Source organism: Phalacrocorax carbo, chromosome 1 (genome assembly GCF_963921805.1).
Source record: "Phalacrocorax carbo chromosome 1, bPhaCar2.1, whole genome shotgun sequence".
Classification (NCBI taxonomy): domain Eukaryota; kingdom Metazoa; phylum Chordata; class Aves; order Suliformes; family Phalacrocoracidae; genus Phalacrocorax; species Phalacrocorax carbo.
Window position 1 is genome coordinate 202377784 of NC_087513.1, and position 14095 is coordinate 202391878.

General features: G+C 36.8%; 1 protein-coding gene across 1 annotated transcript in view; it reads right to left on the reverse strand.

The window, feature by feature from the left end:
- DYNC2H1 (dynein cytoplasmic 2 heavy chain 1) overlaps positions 1 to 14095 on the reverse strand; it is a 192917-nt gene that overhangs the window by 56736 nt on the left and 122086 nt on the right. The window contains exons 81-82 of the mRNA XM_064441295.1: positions 13555 to 13766; positions 11617 to 11721 (exon numbers count right to left, since the gene is read on the reverse strand). Of these exons, the coding sequence (XP_064297365.1) occupies positions 11617 to 11721; positions 13555 to 13766 (317 nt within the window). The remainder of the gene's footprint in view (positions 1 to 11616; positions 11722 to 13554; positions 13767 to 14095) is intronic.

Genomic DNA, 14095 nt, shown 5'->3' on the forward strand with positions numbered 1-14095 from the left:
GTCATTTCTACACACTTTTAAATACCCTCTATAACAATGTGCATTCTAGTCCTGTACACATCCAGACTGGTATTTATAGCAGTGATCTGCAAGATGAGATTTTCACTGATTATGAAAGATAAAACTCACAAACTTTAGAATATGTCAAAGAAACGCATCAACAAAATTTTTCACTGGAATTGTATCTTAAAAGCTTGAATAAATTTCATAAGAGACCTGCTAGCTTACAAAATTTTAACTTGAATTTGACTTTAACTTTCAGACACAGAAGCCCATTTAATACCATTATTTGTAATTGTATATATTTATATTTTAAAATGTATGTGAAAAAGCTGTATTATTAATGATGACATTACTGAAGGAAATTTCTAAAGTGCTGGTTAACAGTCAACATTGCAAATGCAGGCAGGGATTATTATTTATATTTAATATGTTGACGATAGGCATGAGGTAAACTGCAGAGTTAAGATACTGGTTTTCAGGAAAGCAGACATTGGTTTATTCAGGGAACTGTTAACAGATTCCCCTGAGAAGTGGGCTTAAGGGAGAGGGAAAATTATAGACAGTGTAGAGGTCAGCACATTACTTTCAGCTGATTAAAAAGGGCAAAAAAAGGAATATTTTTCAGTGAGCTTCAGAACAAATAACCTCACTGAGCAGAAAGACCAGGATTTTCAGCAGAATGAAGGTTTGGGTAAGCAGGAAGTGTCTCAGTGGATTAGAAGACAAGAAGAAGGAACATATAAGAAGCAAATCAAGGACAGAGGAAGAAAGAAGATAAAAGCACTGCTTGGGCACTTCAGGATGAAATTAGAAAAGATAAAGCCCAGCTGGAGATAATACTAGCAAGAAGTATTAAGGGTGAGATGGGTTGCAACACATATGCAGAAGTTCAAAGAAAACATGGGACATGAATGCAAGAGAACATAAGTGAGGGAAGGTACATGATGCCATTATTTAATGGCCTCTGTATATGGTTTAGGGAGGAATGGAGCAGCTAATAATGGGAGAGCAGCAGTCTGCTTAGAGAACATGAACGTACTTACGCAAGAACAGGAAGTTAAATCCAGCTGGCAGCTTGTCACAAGTGGTGTTCCCCAGGGCTCAGTGTTGGGGCCAGTTCTGTTTAATATCTTTATCAATGATCTGGGTGAGGGGATCGAGTGTACCCTCAGTAAGCTTGCAGACAACACCCAGTCGGGTGGGAGTGTTGATCTGCTTGAGGGCAGGAAGGCTCTGCAGAGGGACCTGGACAGGTTGGATTGATGGGCCAAGGCCAACTCTATGAGGTTTAACAAGGCCAAGTGCCGGGTCCTGCACTTTTGTCACAACAACCCCATGCCACGCTACAGGCTTGGGGGGGAGTGGCTGGAGAGCTGCCTGGAGGAAGAGGATCTGGGGGTGTTGGTTGACAGCTGCCTGAACATGAGCCAGCATCGTGCTCAGGTGGCCAAGAAGGCCAACGGCATCCTGGCTTGTATCAGGAATAGTGTGGCCAGCAGGAGTAGGACAGTGAGCATGCACCTGTACTCGGCATTGGTGAGGCCACACCTCGAATACCGTGTTCAGTTTTGGGCCCCTCCCTACAAGAAGGACATTGAGCTGCTGGAGCGTGTCCAGAGAAGGGCAATGAAGGTGGTGAAGGGTCTGGAGATCAGATCTTATGAGGAGTGGCTGAGGGAGCTGGGGTTGTTTAGCCTGGAGAAGAGGAGGCTGAGGGGAGACCTTCTTGCTCTCTACAGCTACCTGAAAGAGGTGGTAGTGAGGTGGGTGTTGGTCTCTTCTCCCAGGTACTAGCAATAGGATGAGAAGATATGACCTCAAGTGGACCCAAGACAGGTTTAGACTGGATATTAGGAAAAAATCTTCACTGAAAGAGTTGTCAAGCACTGAAATAGCCCTCCCAGGGAAGTGGTGGAGTCACCATCACTGGAGGTTTTTAAAAGACATGTAGATGTGGTGCTTAGGCATATCATTCAGTGGGACATAGCAGTCTTAGGTTTACAGTTGGACTCAATGTTCTTAAGGGTCTTTTCCAACCTAAATGATTCTATGATTCTACTCAGATCAATGGAATCCAGATGACATTCACCCATGGCTGCTGGCCCATGTGATGGCAAGCCTGCTCTGTACTGCATATGAAAAATCATGGAAATCAGAGAAAATCCTTACTGTTGTTAAGGCTAATATTATGCCTCCCTTAAGAAATAGATGGAGGATTCATGGAATGACAGACTATTCCACCTAATCTCTGTCTCTGGAGAGATCAAGGAACACATCAACATAGAATCCACTTCCAAACACCAGAGGTAAAATGAAGGCAAATGGAAACAGTCAACACGGCTGCACCAAGAGGAAACAATGCTTGACCAACCTGATGGTCTTCTGTGATGAAATGACTATGTAATGAGGGAAAAGGGGGGGATACTCCTAATAACGCTTTTGACATAATCTTTTCTCGCATTCCTCTTTTGGAAGCTGAGGAAGTATGGACTTGAAGCATGATCTCAAAGAGTGGGGTGGATGGAAAACTGGCTGTATTGCTGGAGTCAAATGATAGTGATCAAGGTCTGGACATCTGGCTGGCAGCTAGTGAGAAGGAAACCAGGGTTTGATACTGGGGCCCACATCATTCAATTTCTCCATGAACAACTTGAATGATGGCACACGGTTCACACAGATAAAGCCATAGACAGAGCTGGGAACAGTTCCACTTAGAGAAGGAGGCTGAACTACATAAATTCTAGCGGTCCCTTCTAACCAGCATCTCTATAATTACATGATGTAAGAAAACTTTCTAACTAGGATCCCAGTCTATTCGTGTCACCTTATTTGGTGTGCATGGCTTGCTTTCCATTTCTCATGCATTAATTTTAAATTAAGATGGCATTTACATTTTTAACTTAATATTTTTTAAAAAGTTCGTCTTCATCTCAAACTGCACTCTTGAAAAGTTCCTGTCACTGAGCAAGTAACAAGTCAGTCTCACAAGCACAATCTCTTCCATTAATGTGAATGATGGCCTTTCCTAAGAATGCATGATTAGTTGTGGGAACCATTCACTTGCTCTATCAGCTGAATAAAATAAAAGTGATAACAAACAAATGAAATTTGAAATGCGTTGGTCTTTCACAGCCCTGGAAAACAAAACAGTCAAAAAATCTGTTTACTAATTATAACCCCCCTTTTTCATTTTTTAGCATTTCTAAGAAAATTATCAACATCTTTGACACAAGCACTATAACCTGCATGCTTTAAGATGCTTGAATTTTCATTTCTTCTTCCTGAATTGTTAATTTTTAAATTGAATATTTATATATGAAATGAAAGTGTGGTAACTATATTTGGACTGTTAAAACACTCAATGCAGAAATAGGAGAAATAACTATGTTTCAATTCCTGTCCCAATGAACATCTAATTTTTCAAATAGTCCAGCTTCCAGTAGAAGACACACCCTTCCATTTTTGCATAACCAACAACTGGGTAGTTATGACTGTTTTCTTTCGTCTCTTAAATGGTCATTAAAATGTTCATTATACAAATTCTAGAAACACTGTTGACATTTTTATAGAGCTTGATCCAAAGTTCAAGGGAAAGAAATAGGTACTTCCAAAAGATGATTCACCCCTTTATTTTAGATGCCTATCTAAGAATGACACAAATTATTCCCTGTAGCTGCTCATCTTTCTTTAGTGACAAAAAAAATGGATAACTAGTTAAGATGAGATGGCTAATATTCACATGATTCAAATTAGACAAGATGAATTACACTGGGGCTTTTTTTTTTTTTAACTTAAATTGGCTTTGAATCAGGGTTATCATATTTTTCTATCACAATACCTAGACATTTAAAAGAGAAGCAAACTCATATGAAATTATTCTAATATTGATCAGGGGAATTTGAAGTGGCTTGAATCAATAAATACATCACAAGTCTTTTCTAGTAGGATTTTAACAAAATATCCTCTAAGAGTTGAACTACAAATCTGACAGAACCTTTCTGTGCATTTCAAAGAGACACTTCTATTCCATGAAATCTATTTTTAAAATACCATTGACTTGAGGGAAATGTATTAAAGAAAAACATTTAAATAAAATATCTAGTATTAATACAGGAGGTATTTTAAGAAACACTAAAACACTAACTGAAGATAATATCAGTGAAGGAAACAGGATTTTACAGGTCTACATAATTCACTCTTTGGCAGGCAGGAATGTGCTATTCTTTGGAGATGGACCATAACAGGCAGGAAGCCTAAATAACCATCAGATTAGGTATCTAACTCTGAGAAAAATAAAGCTTTGTTAGACTAATATTGTCCTTAGTATAGAAGATTTTTTTTTCTGTTATGTTAGTTTATAACTAACTTATTATAACTCTTATTATAACTATAATAAGAGGGGAAGTTTGTGACTTCCATCAAGAAGGACAAGGCTCCTTTTCCACCTGCAGATGTGCAATTGCAGAATGAGAAGAAGCAGGTGAGGAGGAAAAAGTTCGGTTGGGGAGGCATGTGGGCTACCTGAGCCTGACCGACGGATCAGAACCAGTGCCATTCAGAGGAAGTGGCAGGTGACCCTGGACATGGGGGCCCAGGCGTTGTTCTCCTTGATTCTGCTAGTGAAGGGAATAGGACAGGAATGGATGCTTGTGACCATGCAACCAGGTCACAATACTTGGTTGCAGAGCTGGGATATTGCAGACATGACTTTGGCTTTTACAACTGTGACGCTGTTTGAGAGAGGCTGACAGCTAGGGACAGACAGAATCCATATGACAAAGCGTAACAAGAGTATCTGTGAATAGGCTTGCTACTAGCAAGGAGAACTTTAAACAAGGTTTGTCAGGCAGTGATGACCAAAGCCCAAAGAGAAATGGAGGGGCAGAAGGTTGGAAGAATGCACCTGGAGTATAACATTATGAGAAAGGCCTTCCTTTAAATATGTCAAACAGCAAGTCAGTTCTCTTGTTAACAATACAAAGAAACACATTAAAGTTACATGAATTGTTCGACAATTTATGGTGCCTTCATGAATACCAGATGGATTCCATTAAGACATTTTGAGATTACTTAGATGGGACAGAAAAGCAGAGTCAATTATTATCAAAAGAGCTGAGATAAATATCTAGGATTAAAAGAAAAAGGAGTATCTCAAGGAACCATCCTTCTACAATTACTTTCAGATAATAAAATAATAGAGTTGCTAACTGGGAGAAGTGAGAGTGATTCCTATCACTTACTCTGAGATAAAACAGGTGAAGACAAGCATGCAGCTGCGTTTGAGAGAAATCTATCTGGGAAAATTAAATTACCTTATATCCTCCATCCTGCCACAGAAAATACTAGTCAGATTTGGATTATACTTGGGACTATAAAATTTGTCTGAAAAAGGTTCTTAAAGCAAGTAATTTTCTTGCAAAATCTGAACCATCAGAACTGCAGAGTACCGCTGGCCTGGTTGAAAGAAAACAAAATTACAAAGGACAAAACATAGGAGGAGATATACTCCCATGAACTTCAGCTGAAGTGAGTTGGAACCCACTTACTTGAATTACAAGTATTCACAGCTCAGCATTTTTAATTGGTATGTAAAAACTACAGTTAAATAATTTTATAGTATTTCATTAAAAAATTGGGAAGAATCTATAATCTGTGGACTCTTCAACAATCTGAAGCTCAAAGGATTATTTTACGTTTGTGGTACCCTTAAGCAGGTTGAAGATGTGGTGGGCTGACCCTGACTAGATGCCAGGTGCCCACTAAGCCTCTCTATCACTTTCCTTCTCAGCAGGACACGGGGGCAGAAAATATAACAAAAGGCTCGTGGATCAAGATAAGGACAGGGAGATCACTCAGCAATTACTGTAATGGACAAAACAGACTTGACTTAGGGAAATTAATTTAAATTACTACCAATCAAATCAGAGTACAATAATGAGAAATAAAAACAAATCTTAAAAAACTTTCCCCCCATCCTTCCCTTCTTCCTGTACTCAACTTCATTTCCAACTTCTCTATCTCCTCCCTGCAAGTGGCACAGGGGCATGGGGAATGGGGGTTGCGGTCAGTTCATTATGTGATGTCTCTGCTGCTCCTTCCTCCTCCCTCTCTTTTCCTGTTCCAGCATGGGGTCCCACTCACGCGAGACACTCATCCATGAACTTTAAAAAGTAAGTTTCAATTATGCATGCACAAACATACCCAAGAGGTCCTAAAAAGTGAACTGCAAGTCCACAGGCTTGCCTTCCACTTGCCATTCCTGGGATGGTGGACACAGAAGAATCAAAATGCTGTACTAGTGTACAGAGAGACTGTATGACTATCCTTTATACCTGCATGATATGTGTGAGAAAGTCTACTCTCTTGTCCATGAAAATATCGAAAGCAAGCTATTCTTCAACCTTACTGAGACTTACCTGTGTCATACAATAGTCTCTGTGAACCATTATGAATCTGAAAAGAATGCTGAATTCCTGATGCAAGATATTATAAAAATTATCATACACAGTATCCTATATATAAACTAGCATTAAGCAAACTAAATGCTAGCTATATTATCATTGGCAGTTATATTTGAAGAGTCTTGGGTAACGTGCCAGTTGCTGAATGACTTTTTTCACAAAATGCTTTACTATATTATTGGAGAATATTAAGATTAACCAGTTGACTGATCATACATAGCTCCTAGTTACAGGCTGTAGTCATTTACAGGCATAGCCATTTGATGGGATTTGATGGGTTCACACAACACTAACAGAAGGCTTTAAATGCTATGCTCTCTAAGGAGTGCCTGAAATGACTAAGTCTGCTGTGCAAAGAAAGGAGGGAGACAAAACAATGACCCTGCATTTTCATCTTCCTACGGCGGTTACCGGCAATGATTCATATTAGTTGCAGGTATGCTAAATCCTGCACAGAACAAGATAGCTCTTATGGCTTTTCCAAGGTATAAAAATACATATGCAGGCCTGTCTGTTTCGGTCTGTAAAAATTTTGTTTCTCACGTATGATAAATGTTATTTTATCTAAGACACATTATGTATGGTTCTATTAAAAATTATAATAAAGGTTTAAATTGGTTCATAGGAATTCATAAAAGAACAGAAATACAGTCCCAAGAATAAGAGACAAGTGCACCACAGCCAAAATCCCACTTTGCAAAAAGGTGGCTGGAGAGACATCTAAATTACAGACCCTTCTCATCCACAGAAAACCTAAAGTGAACCTCCACAGATTCTGACTGCTCTAGTCACTGGTTATAGGTTAGACTGGGAGATTAAACCACCTGAATACAGGCCAATATGCAGGCAAAAATACAGTGTTTATCAGATCAGAAGAAAGTAGTATGACTGTAACCGAGTGGTGAGGACTCTTGCTGAGCATGAGGAAACTTGAGTTGCAGATGTACAGAAATTCTCTACCTGGTGTAAAACAGACAGAATGTGCTATGCTGACTCCTACGGCTGCACTGTCAGCTGAGTTCTTTTCTGTTTTAACTGCACTGTTCTGCAGAGAGAACATAGCATGAGATGTGAGATTATTCATGACCATATTCAACCTAAGGGATGTTGTGCCAGGGGCTTGTAACAGTAGGTCAGGCAGAACCGAAATGCTATGGTGACCTCTAGAAATCCAGCCTCTAAAAAGTTACCTACCTCTACTTACATTAAGTAACTAAGGACAAAACCCAGAAAAAAAATTTAAGTCATTGCTGAAAAGATCACATCTTAAATATTTTCTTAAAGTCAAAATGTTTCTTACCAGTATGCATGCAGTATTAATACTCTCTGAATTACACTACAGAAATAGTAAGATGTAATTTCTAACAATTCAATTAGTAATTACAAATATTACAATACTATAGCTAGCAATATTCAGCTCTTAAATTAGAATTTAAGTTCTCTGCTGGAAAAAAGAAGAGCTGTGAAAATAATCAATATTTGCAAGGTTACTGAAAAAAGTCCATTTCTTTTCAGTGCTGTTTTAGGTTTACCCAAACATTAGCAATGCAGTAGGTTACAGAAGCGATCTCTGCATAACAGCGAAATGCTGCACTGTGCTGCAGCAAATTTGTGCTACAGCAAAGTGTGTTGCTGCAGCAGTACAATCATTCCTATACACATAAAATAAACCATATTCACAGAAATTCTATATAAAATCTACATTTCTGTTATCTAACTATTCCATCTTGTGCAGTGAAACAGTGTCATAAAATGATATCCGATTTCTTGTAATAGAATTGCATTAGCTTAGCTTCACAGTTCAGTGTTACCTGTTTTAATACTTATTTTAAAAGATTTTGAACTGATAAAAGACTGCTAATTACAATTTACTTAAAATCAATTTATATCTGAATGATTACTTTAAATCTCTGAGCCAAAACATATGACTAAAGTTGAAACTGCTGTCAGTTGGGTTAAACAAGTAACTACGAAGTATTTATGCTTCAAAAAAAAGCTACGTCCCCTAATCCTGAGTTCAGAGGTGCAGATGACACAATTCTGTGCATCTCTGAATAAGGAAGAAGAGGTTAGTAAAAATACGGACTGAGAAATTATAATGGCTAGTAGATGAGAAACTATATAGGATAGTAGACATATAAGAGAATACACCATATACTTAGCACAGAATCAGTGAAGTAGTGGACACAGTATTAAATTTCACCCTTCTGGTGCTAGTGACATGGCACATGAGCTGGTAGCAACTCATTTCTCACTTATTCATTCAGCTTCTCTCTGTTTCAGCTTGGTAATGCATTTGTGAGAAACACTCCTTTTAGAAGGCAATCATTCAATTTTAGATTGTGAACCAAAGGTTCACCTATGGATCTAAGACAGCTGCCAAACTGTCAGAAATGGAATGGGAGTAGGATTCATAGTTAGCCAGAAACAAAATTTAAGAGAAGTCTCCCATTTCTGTTACTTAAATTGCCTGAGACTCAAGGAAGTACCCCAAACTATTGGAAGGAGAGGAAATCTCTCATATGACAAAGCAGCATCTCACAGAATTTTAACAACAGCAGTCTCATACTTTCAAGATTATCATCCATAGTTTATAGGTTATAATCAATGCTATGACAGACCAGTTCAGTAGAGTGCGAGTCTGCATGTAAATGCATTCATTACCTATTCCCCTTCATGCAGGAACTCTGAATCTATTCTGATTTTGTGGAGGTTAACTAAGGACTTATTTTCAAATGCTAGCATTTTTAACTAGAGCTCTTAAAAAGGTATGTAAGCATAGCTGAAATAAATAAAATAATCAGCAGTCTACAGTGTATCTGACAGAAGCAAAAGCATTTAAAGTTGATGTTTATGTGAAAGATTCTAAGACAAAAGCAAACAGGACTACATTGAGTCTTGGTGCATTTTTCGGCTTTGTAATAGAGGAGTTCCTGAGCTCAGCATGTTACCCTATGCACCCTCATCCTACTGATTTACCTTTATATAGCTTTATAGTTTCATGTGCTAAAAATAAAATAAATAAATTGACAATACAGCTGTGGATTTAAGTGAACAGATATATTTAAACAACTGCAATATTCAAAGGCAATTTTTTTTTTTTTAACAGAACAAAGGTCTTATACCAGTAAGAAATTTCTGCTTGGAGCCCTTTTTAGGTGACAGTGAGCAAACGATTAGATACTTTTTAAAAAAATATAAATCCAAGTCTTGACATTTTAGGGAAGCCCAATTATCAGGAACTTCCAATTGATTTTGCCAAGAAAGGTTGGACCAGATGATCCTTGAGGTCCCTTCCAAGCTGGTATTCTTCGATTCAATGATTTTTTTTCCCCCCCTATAACTTGTCGTTATGTAAGACAACATGCTAGGGCTGTGCAAAAAATTAAAGCGAGCATTGCTATACAGACCAGTTCACCTCATAGCTCTGATATAAGAGTCTCATGTCAATCAACTTTCATGTTATCTGATGCAATTAATTCACCAGTCAAATAAACTATGCTAAGCACTAAAGATTTGTACTGTTTAACTGCACTTATACAGTAACGTGTGCTCTCATTCAGACTTAACTAAATAACAATTAAAATACAGAAACAAGAATTTAAGCTTTGCCTCAAAGTCCTAAACTAGCTCCATATTTGAGCTAAAAGGTAGTAGAATGCCCAGCAAACCTGAATAAAAAAAAGGTGGACTCTCACCTGCCTGTGAGCATTACCAGATTTCAGATCAAGCTGACTCTAGACCTTAGTGGCTCAATTCAGTTGTTACACATACTATCATTTGATAATCTGTGTGTTAACCAAGGCAGATATCACACAGATATCACACAGGCAGATATCACACAGGACCTCCAGATCCATGCTCTACTAGATCAGGGTACACAAGCAGTGGGAATAAGTTGCTTAACACTGGCTTCTAGCACCGTTTTGCCCCTGACTTCCAGTTGCTGGCCCAACAAGAAAATCTATTACTTGGGTCCTGTGTCATACTTGGCAGCTCCTAGCAGAGTTCTTGCATAGACTAGGGCATCTCCAGATAATACAAGATACCAATTTTTAGGCAACTGAATTGACACCTAAGCAATAAATTATTGGCAATGAAAAGCTTTGTCCAACAAACCAATGTATTGATGATGAAGACACCCAGAGTTCAAATCACTCCATCTTTTCACTTCTTAGTCTGACAAAATATAAGTTTTGAGGAGAACAAGAGAGACAGTATTTTCTAGCTTCACAAAGGGTGAGAAAAATAGCTGCCTCAGCTGTGCCATTAATAGTACCCAGCATAATGGGTGACCCAGGTCACTCAGCCAAGTTGAGGCTTCTACATACAACTCTAAAACAAACAGGTGAAAATCTTTGATCATTGCCTATTAGCCCGTCACTAAGATAACTGCATTCTCACATATTAAACATATATTCAACTCTGGACTATACCGCAATTAAATGATAGCTGAGAACTCTGGACTATGATGTAGCCATCTGCCATATCTTACAGTTAAAGCAATAGTGGAAATATTTAAAATCAGTAAATTTTTAAACTAAGACCTACAGAAACCCTGGAACTTGCTTTTCATTATACTGAGAATTTCATTACGACATGCCTAAGTAGTTGTACGCTATTCTCCAGTGAGAATAACTTTTTTTTTCAAAATTTCACATTTCTGATAGTAAAGATAGAATCCTGACTACTGAGAGAATTCTTCAGAATTTGTCTTTCAGAAGAAGCATAAAACAGTACCCATATTCTCTCTGTCAGACTATTGTATTAGAATTTGGTGACCAAAACCAAAACCTTAACCTCTAGTCAACAGCAGCTTTAAGAACTGCCCCATTGGCAGGATTTAGATTAACAGTATGAATAGAACTGGTGAAAACAGTTACATACGTGGCTACTCTTCAACATTAACTGAATTATATTATTGTCAACTTTCTCAATAATTCTTTATTTCAGTCCTAAACAAGTATTTTTGTAACTAAAGATAATTGTTTTTATATTAAAATATTTTACAGATCAAAGGCAACATATGCCAAAAATTCCATTTACTCTGACTTCATTATGGAAATTCATATTTATGAACAGGTGGTTGGGTTCTCTAGCTTATACTGGATGCAGAAAAGATTCAGAAGTCAATGAAGAAATGTAACTTTACCTGGGAACTGACCATACGTTGTGATGAACGAGCAATATTAGCAGGCAGGCCAAAGAAGTCAGGTTTATCATCTTCTGGAAGGCTTTCAATAATATTACAATAATCCTGCATTAGAAGAAAAGAATAAACATAACTGAAGGAACTTCCTGTTCAACTCATGAAATTAACAGTGTATGCTGAAAAAAATTTAATTAAGTGCACTGCATAACACAAAGATTAAAATAAGTATATAACACATGACATATCTTGGTAATCTTATTTATGGAGTTGTTAATTTTATTTATAAAATTTATCTTCTTTTATATAGTGTTTCCACTATATAATTGCAAAAAGCAATTCTGATTACAGTGATGCTATCAACTGAAAAGAAAAATAGCTAAGACTGTCTCTGAAAAGTCATTATAATACTTCTGTTGAAAACTTAAAAGTAAGATTAATGACAATATAAAAAAGAAAAAATGTTTTGGCATTTGGAATTTGAATAATGGAATAGAATACATATTTATAAAATTTATAAGAGAAGCACTTCTATTTAAAACTATGAAGATGATAGCATTCAAAGAAAGTGAAAACGTTTAAGTAAAAATAGGTTTGCATGATCATCAGAGATGCAGAATAGCACCCATGAATAATGGGTATAGCGTAGTAGTTACTAGTGATGCTGCTCTTGTACAAAACAGCCTTGCAGACTAAGGTAGACTAACGGTGCTGGATGTCTCTTTTATTGCGGCTTTAAAGGCAAAATATTTACTATTTGCAAGTCTGGCTGCACTCTATTGCGTTATATCATGTGCATTTTGTCCTTTGCTTGCAGGAGCATGTCCTAGATGAGCATGATTTACTTTGACATGGAATGTCACTTCAGAGATAACAGCAGCAGACCTACACCAAACACTGAGAGAACATTATTTAGTACAAGATATTATTCCAATTACTCATACTTAGCTTTATTATTAGTGTTCCACTAATCAAAACTGCTAGCAGAAAAATATTTAAGACATGAAAGTATAAACTCTCAGATAAATAATCATATAAGAAATTGAGAGATATTACATGCAGTGCAGGCAAGAAGAAAGGTTCATATATTTCATCATATTATCTACAAGAATACAGACCAGTCTGGGCTGTTTATTCCTCCCCTCTTTATGATATTAACTCAGCACATCTATAGAAAACAACCATCATATTTAAAGCAAAAAGATAAACAAACCCCAAACCTAAACAGTCAGAACTAAGGTACAGAATGCCAAATGACAGCAATTTATCTTAACTGGCATAATTCCATTTACATCAGCTTATATTAAAGGCCTTGTATGGAGTCCGACATTAACATGCAAGTGAATCTTAATAATAGTAACAACAATAGAATGTGAAAGGATAGGGAGAGGTCAGTTGTTTAGACTCTGTTGAATTCCCTCTTGTTTACACTAAGGGAATAGTAAGGGAGAATCAGAAACCATCTTTATCTCCAAATAAAATGTCATATACCCTCCACAGTATGCTAGCAGATTATGTGAGAATGTTGAGATATTTTGTAAATAAGGAGATAAATTTAGATTTTCCTATTTCATCCAGAAGTTATAAGAATGTTTAGCAGTCTGAACAAGAGTGCTATTATGTTAATATACTGTTACATAAAAATTTAATGATATCCTTCTTTGTCATAAACTGACCCAATTTCTTTTACTCAGTTCTTCACAGCTGTGGTGCTCTACACCACAGTCCAAACAGATATCATAAAAAAGGAGACTGACCAAACAGACTAGCAGAAGAGTACTGGTAACTTAAGAATTAGTGCTACACACAAAAGAAGTCTTAAATAAGTGGAGGTATCATTTGGATTGTAATTCTGGGTTTTTGTGGAATTATTTCCAAGAGTAATTATGGAAAAGAACTTATTTTAGTTTCTATATTAGGTGATAGAAGGTGTATACCTACCAAAATACTGCAGGAATTTGGTAATGAGATCAAATATGGGAAACTAGTCATCTTCTTGCCTCTAGCATTTAAACTGCCAATGAGTCGTGAATTGAAAAGCTGCTCCAAGTAGGACCGAAGAACTCTCATATCGAAGTAATTATCTACACGGCCTCCATAAATTGCATTTTCAAACAAGCCATGCACAAATTCCCACTGAAAATCTTTGGAACCTATAAATTAATTAATATTAGTTTTGTATCAATGGATATCATTGCATTATAAGCATTTCTTCCTGTCATCGCAATTCTTAAGTGAAATAAAAAAATGAAAACACATCAAACAATGACTTTCTAATTTCTTTTCTTCTGTATTGCCAAATATTAAAAGTTGCAGAAACTTCAGTGAGTTTGTAAATATTTGTGATTGATAAAACAAACATTTACTGTGTTTCAGAATGAGTTATTAGAAATATTACTTAAGTCTTGGAATGTTTTTTATTGCAGATAAACCAACTGGTTATATGCATTTCAGAAATTATGCTATTAAATTTTAATTATGT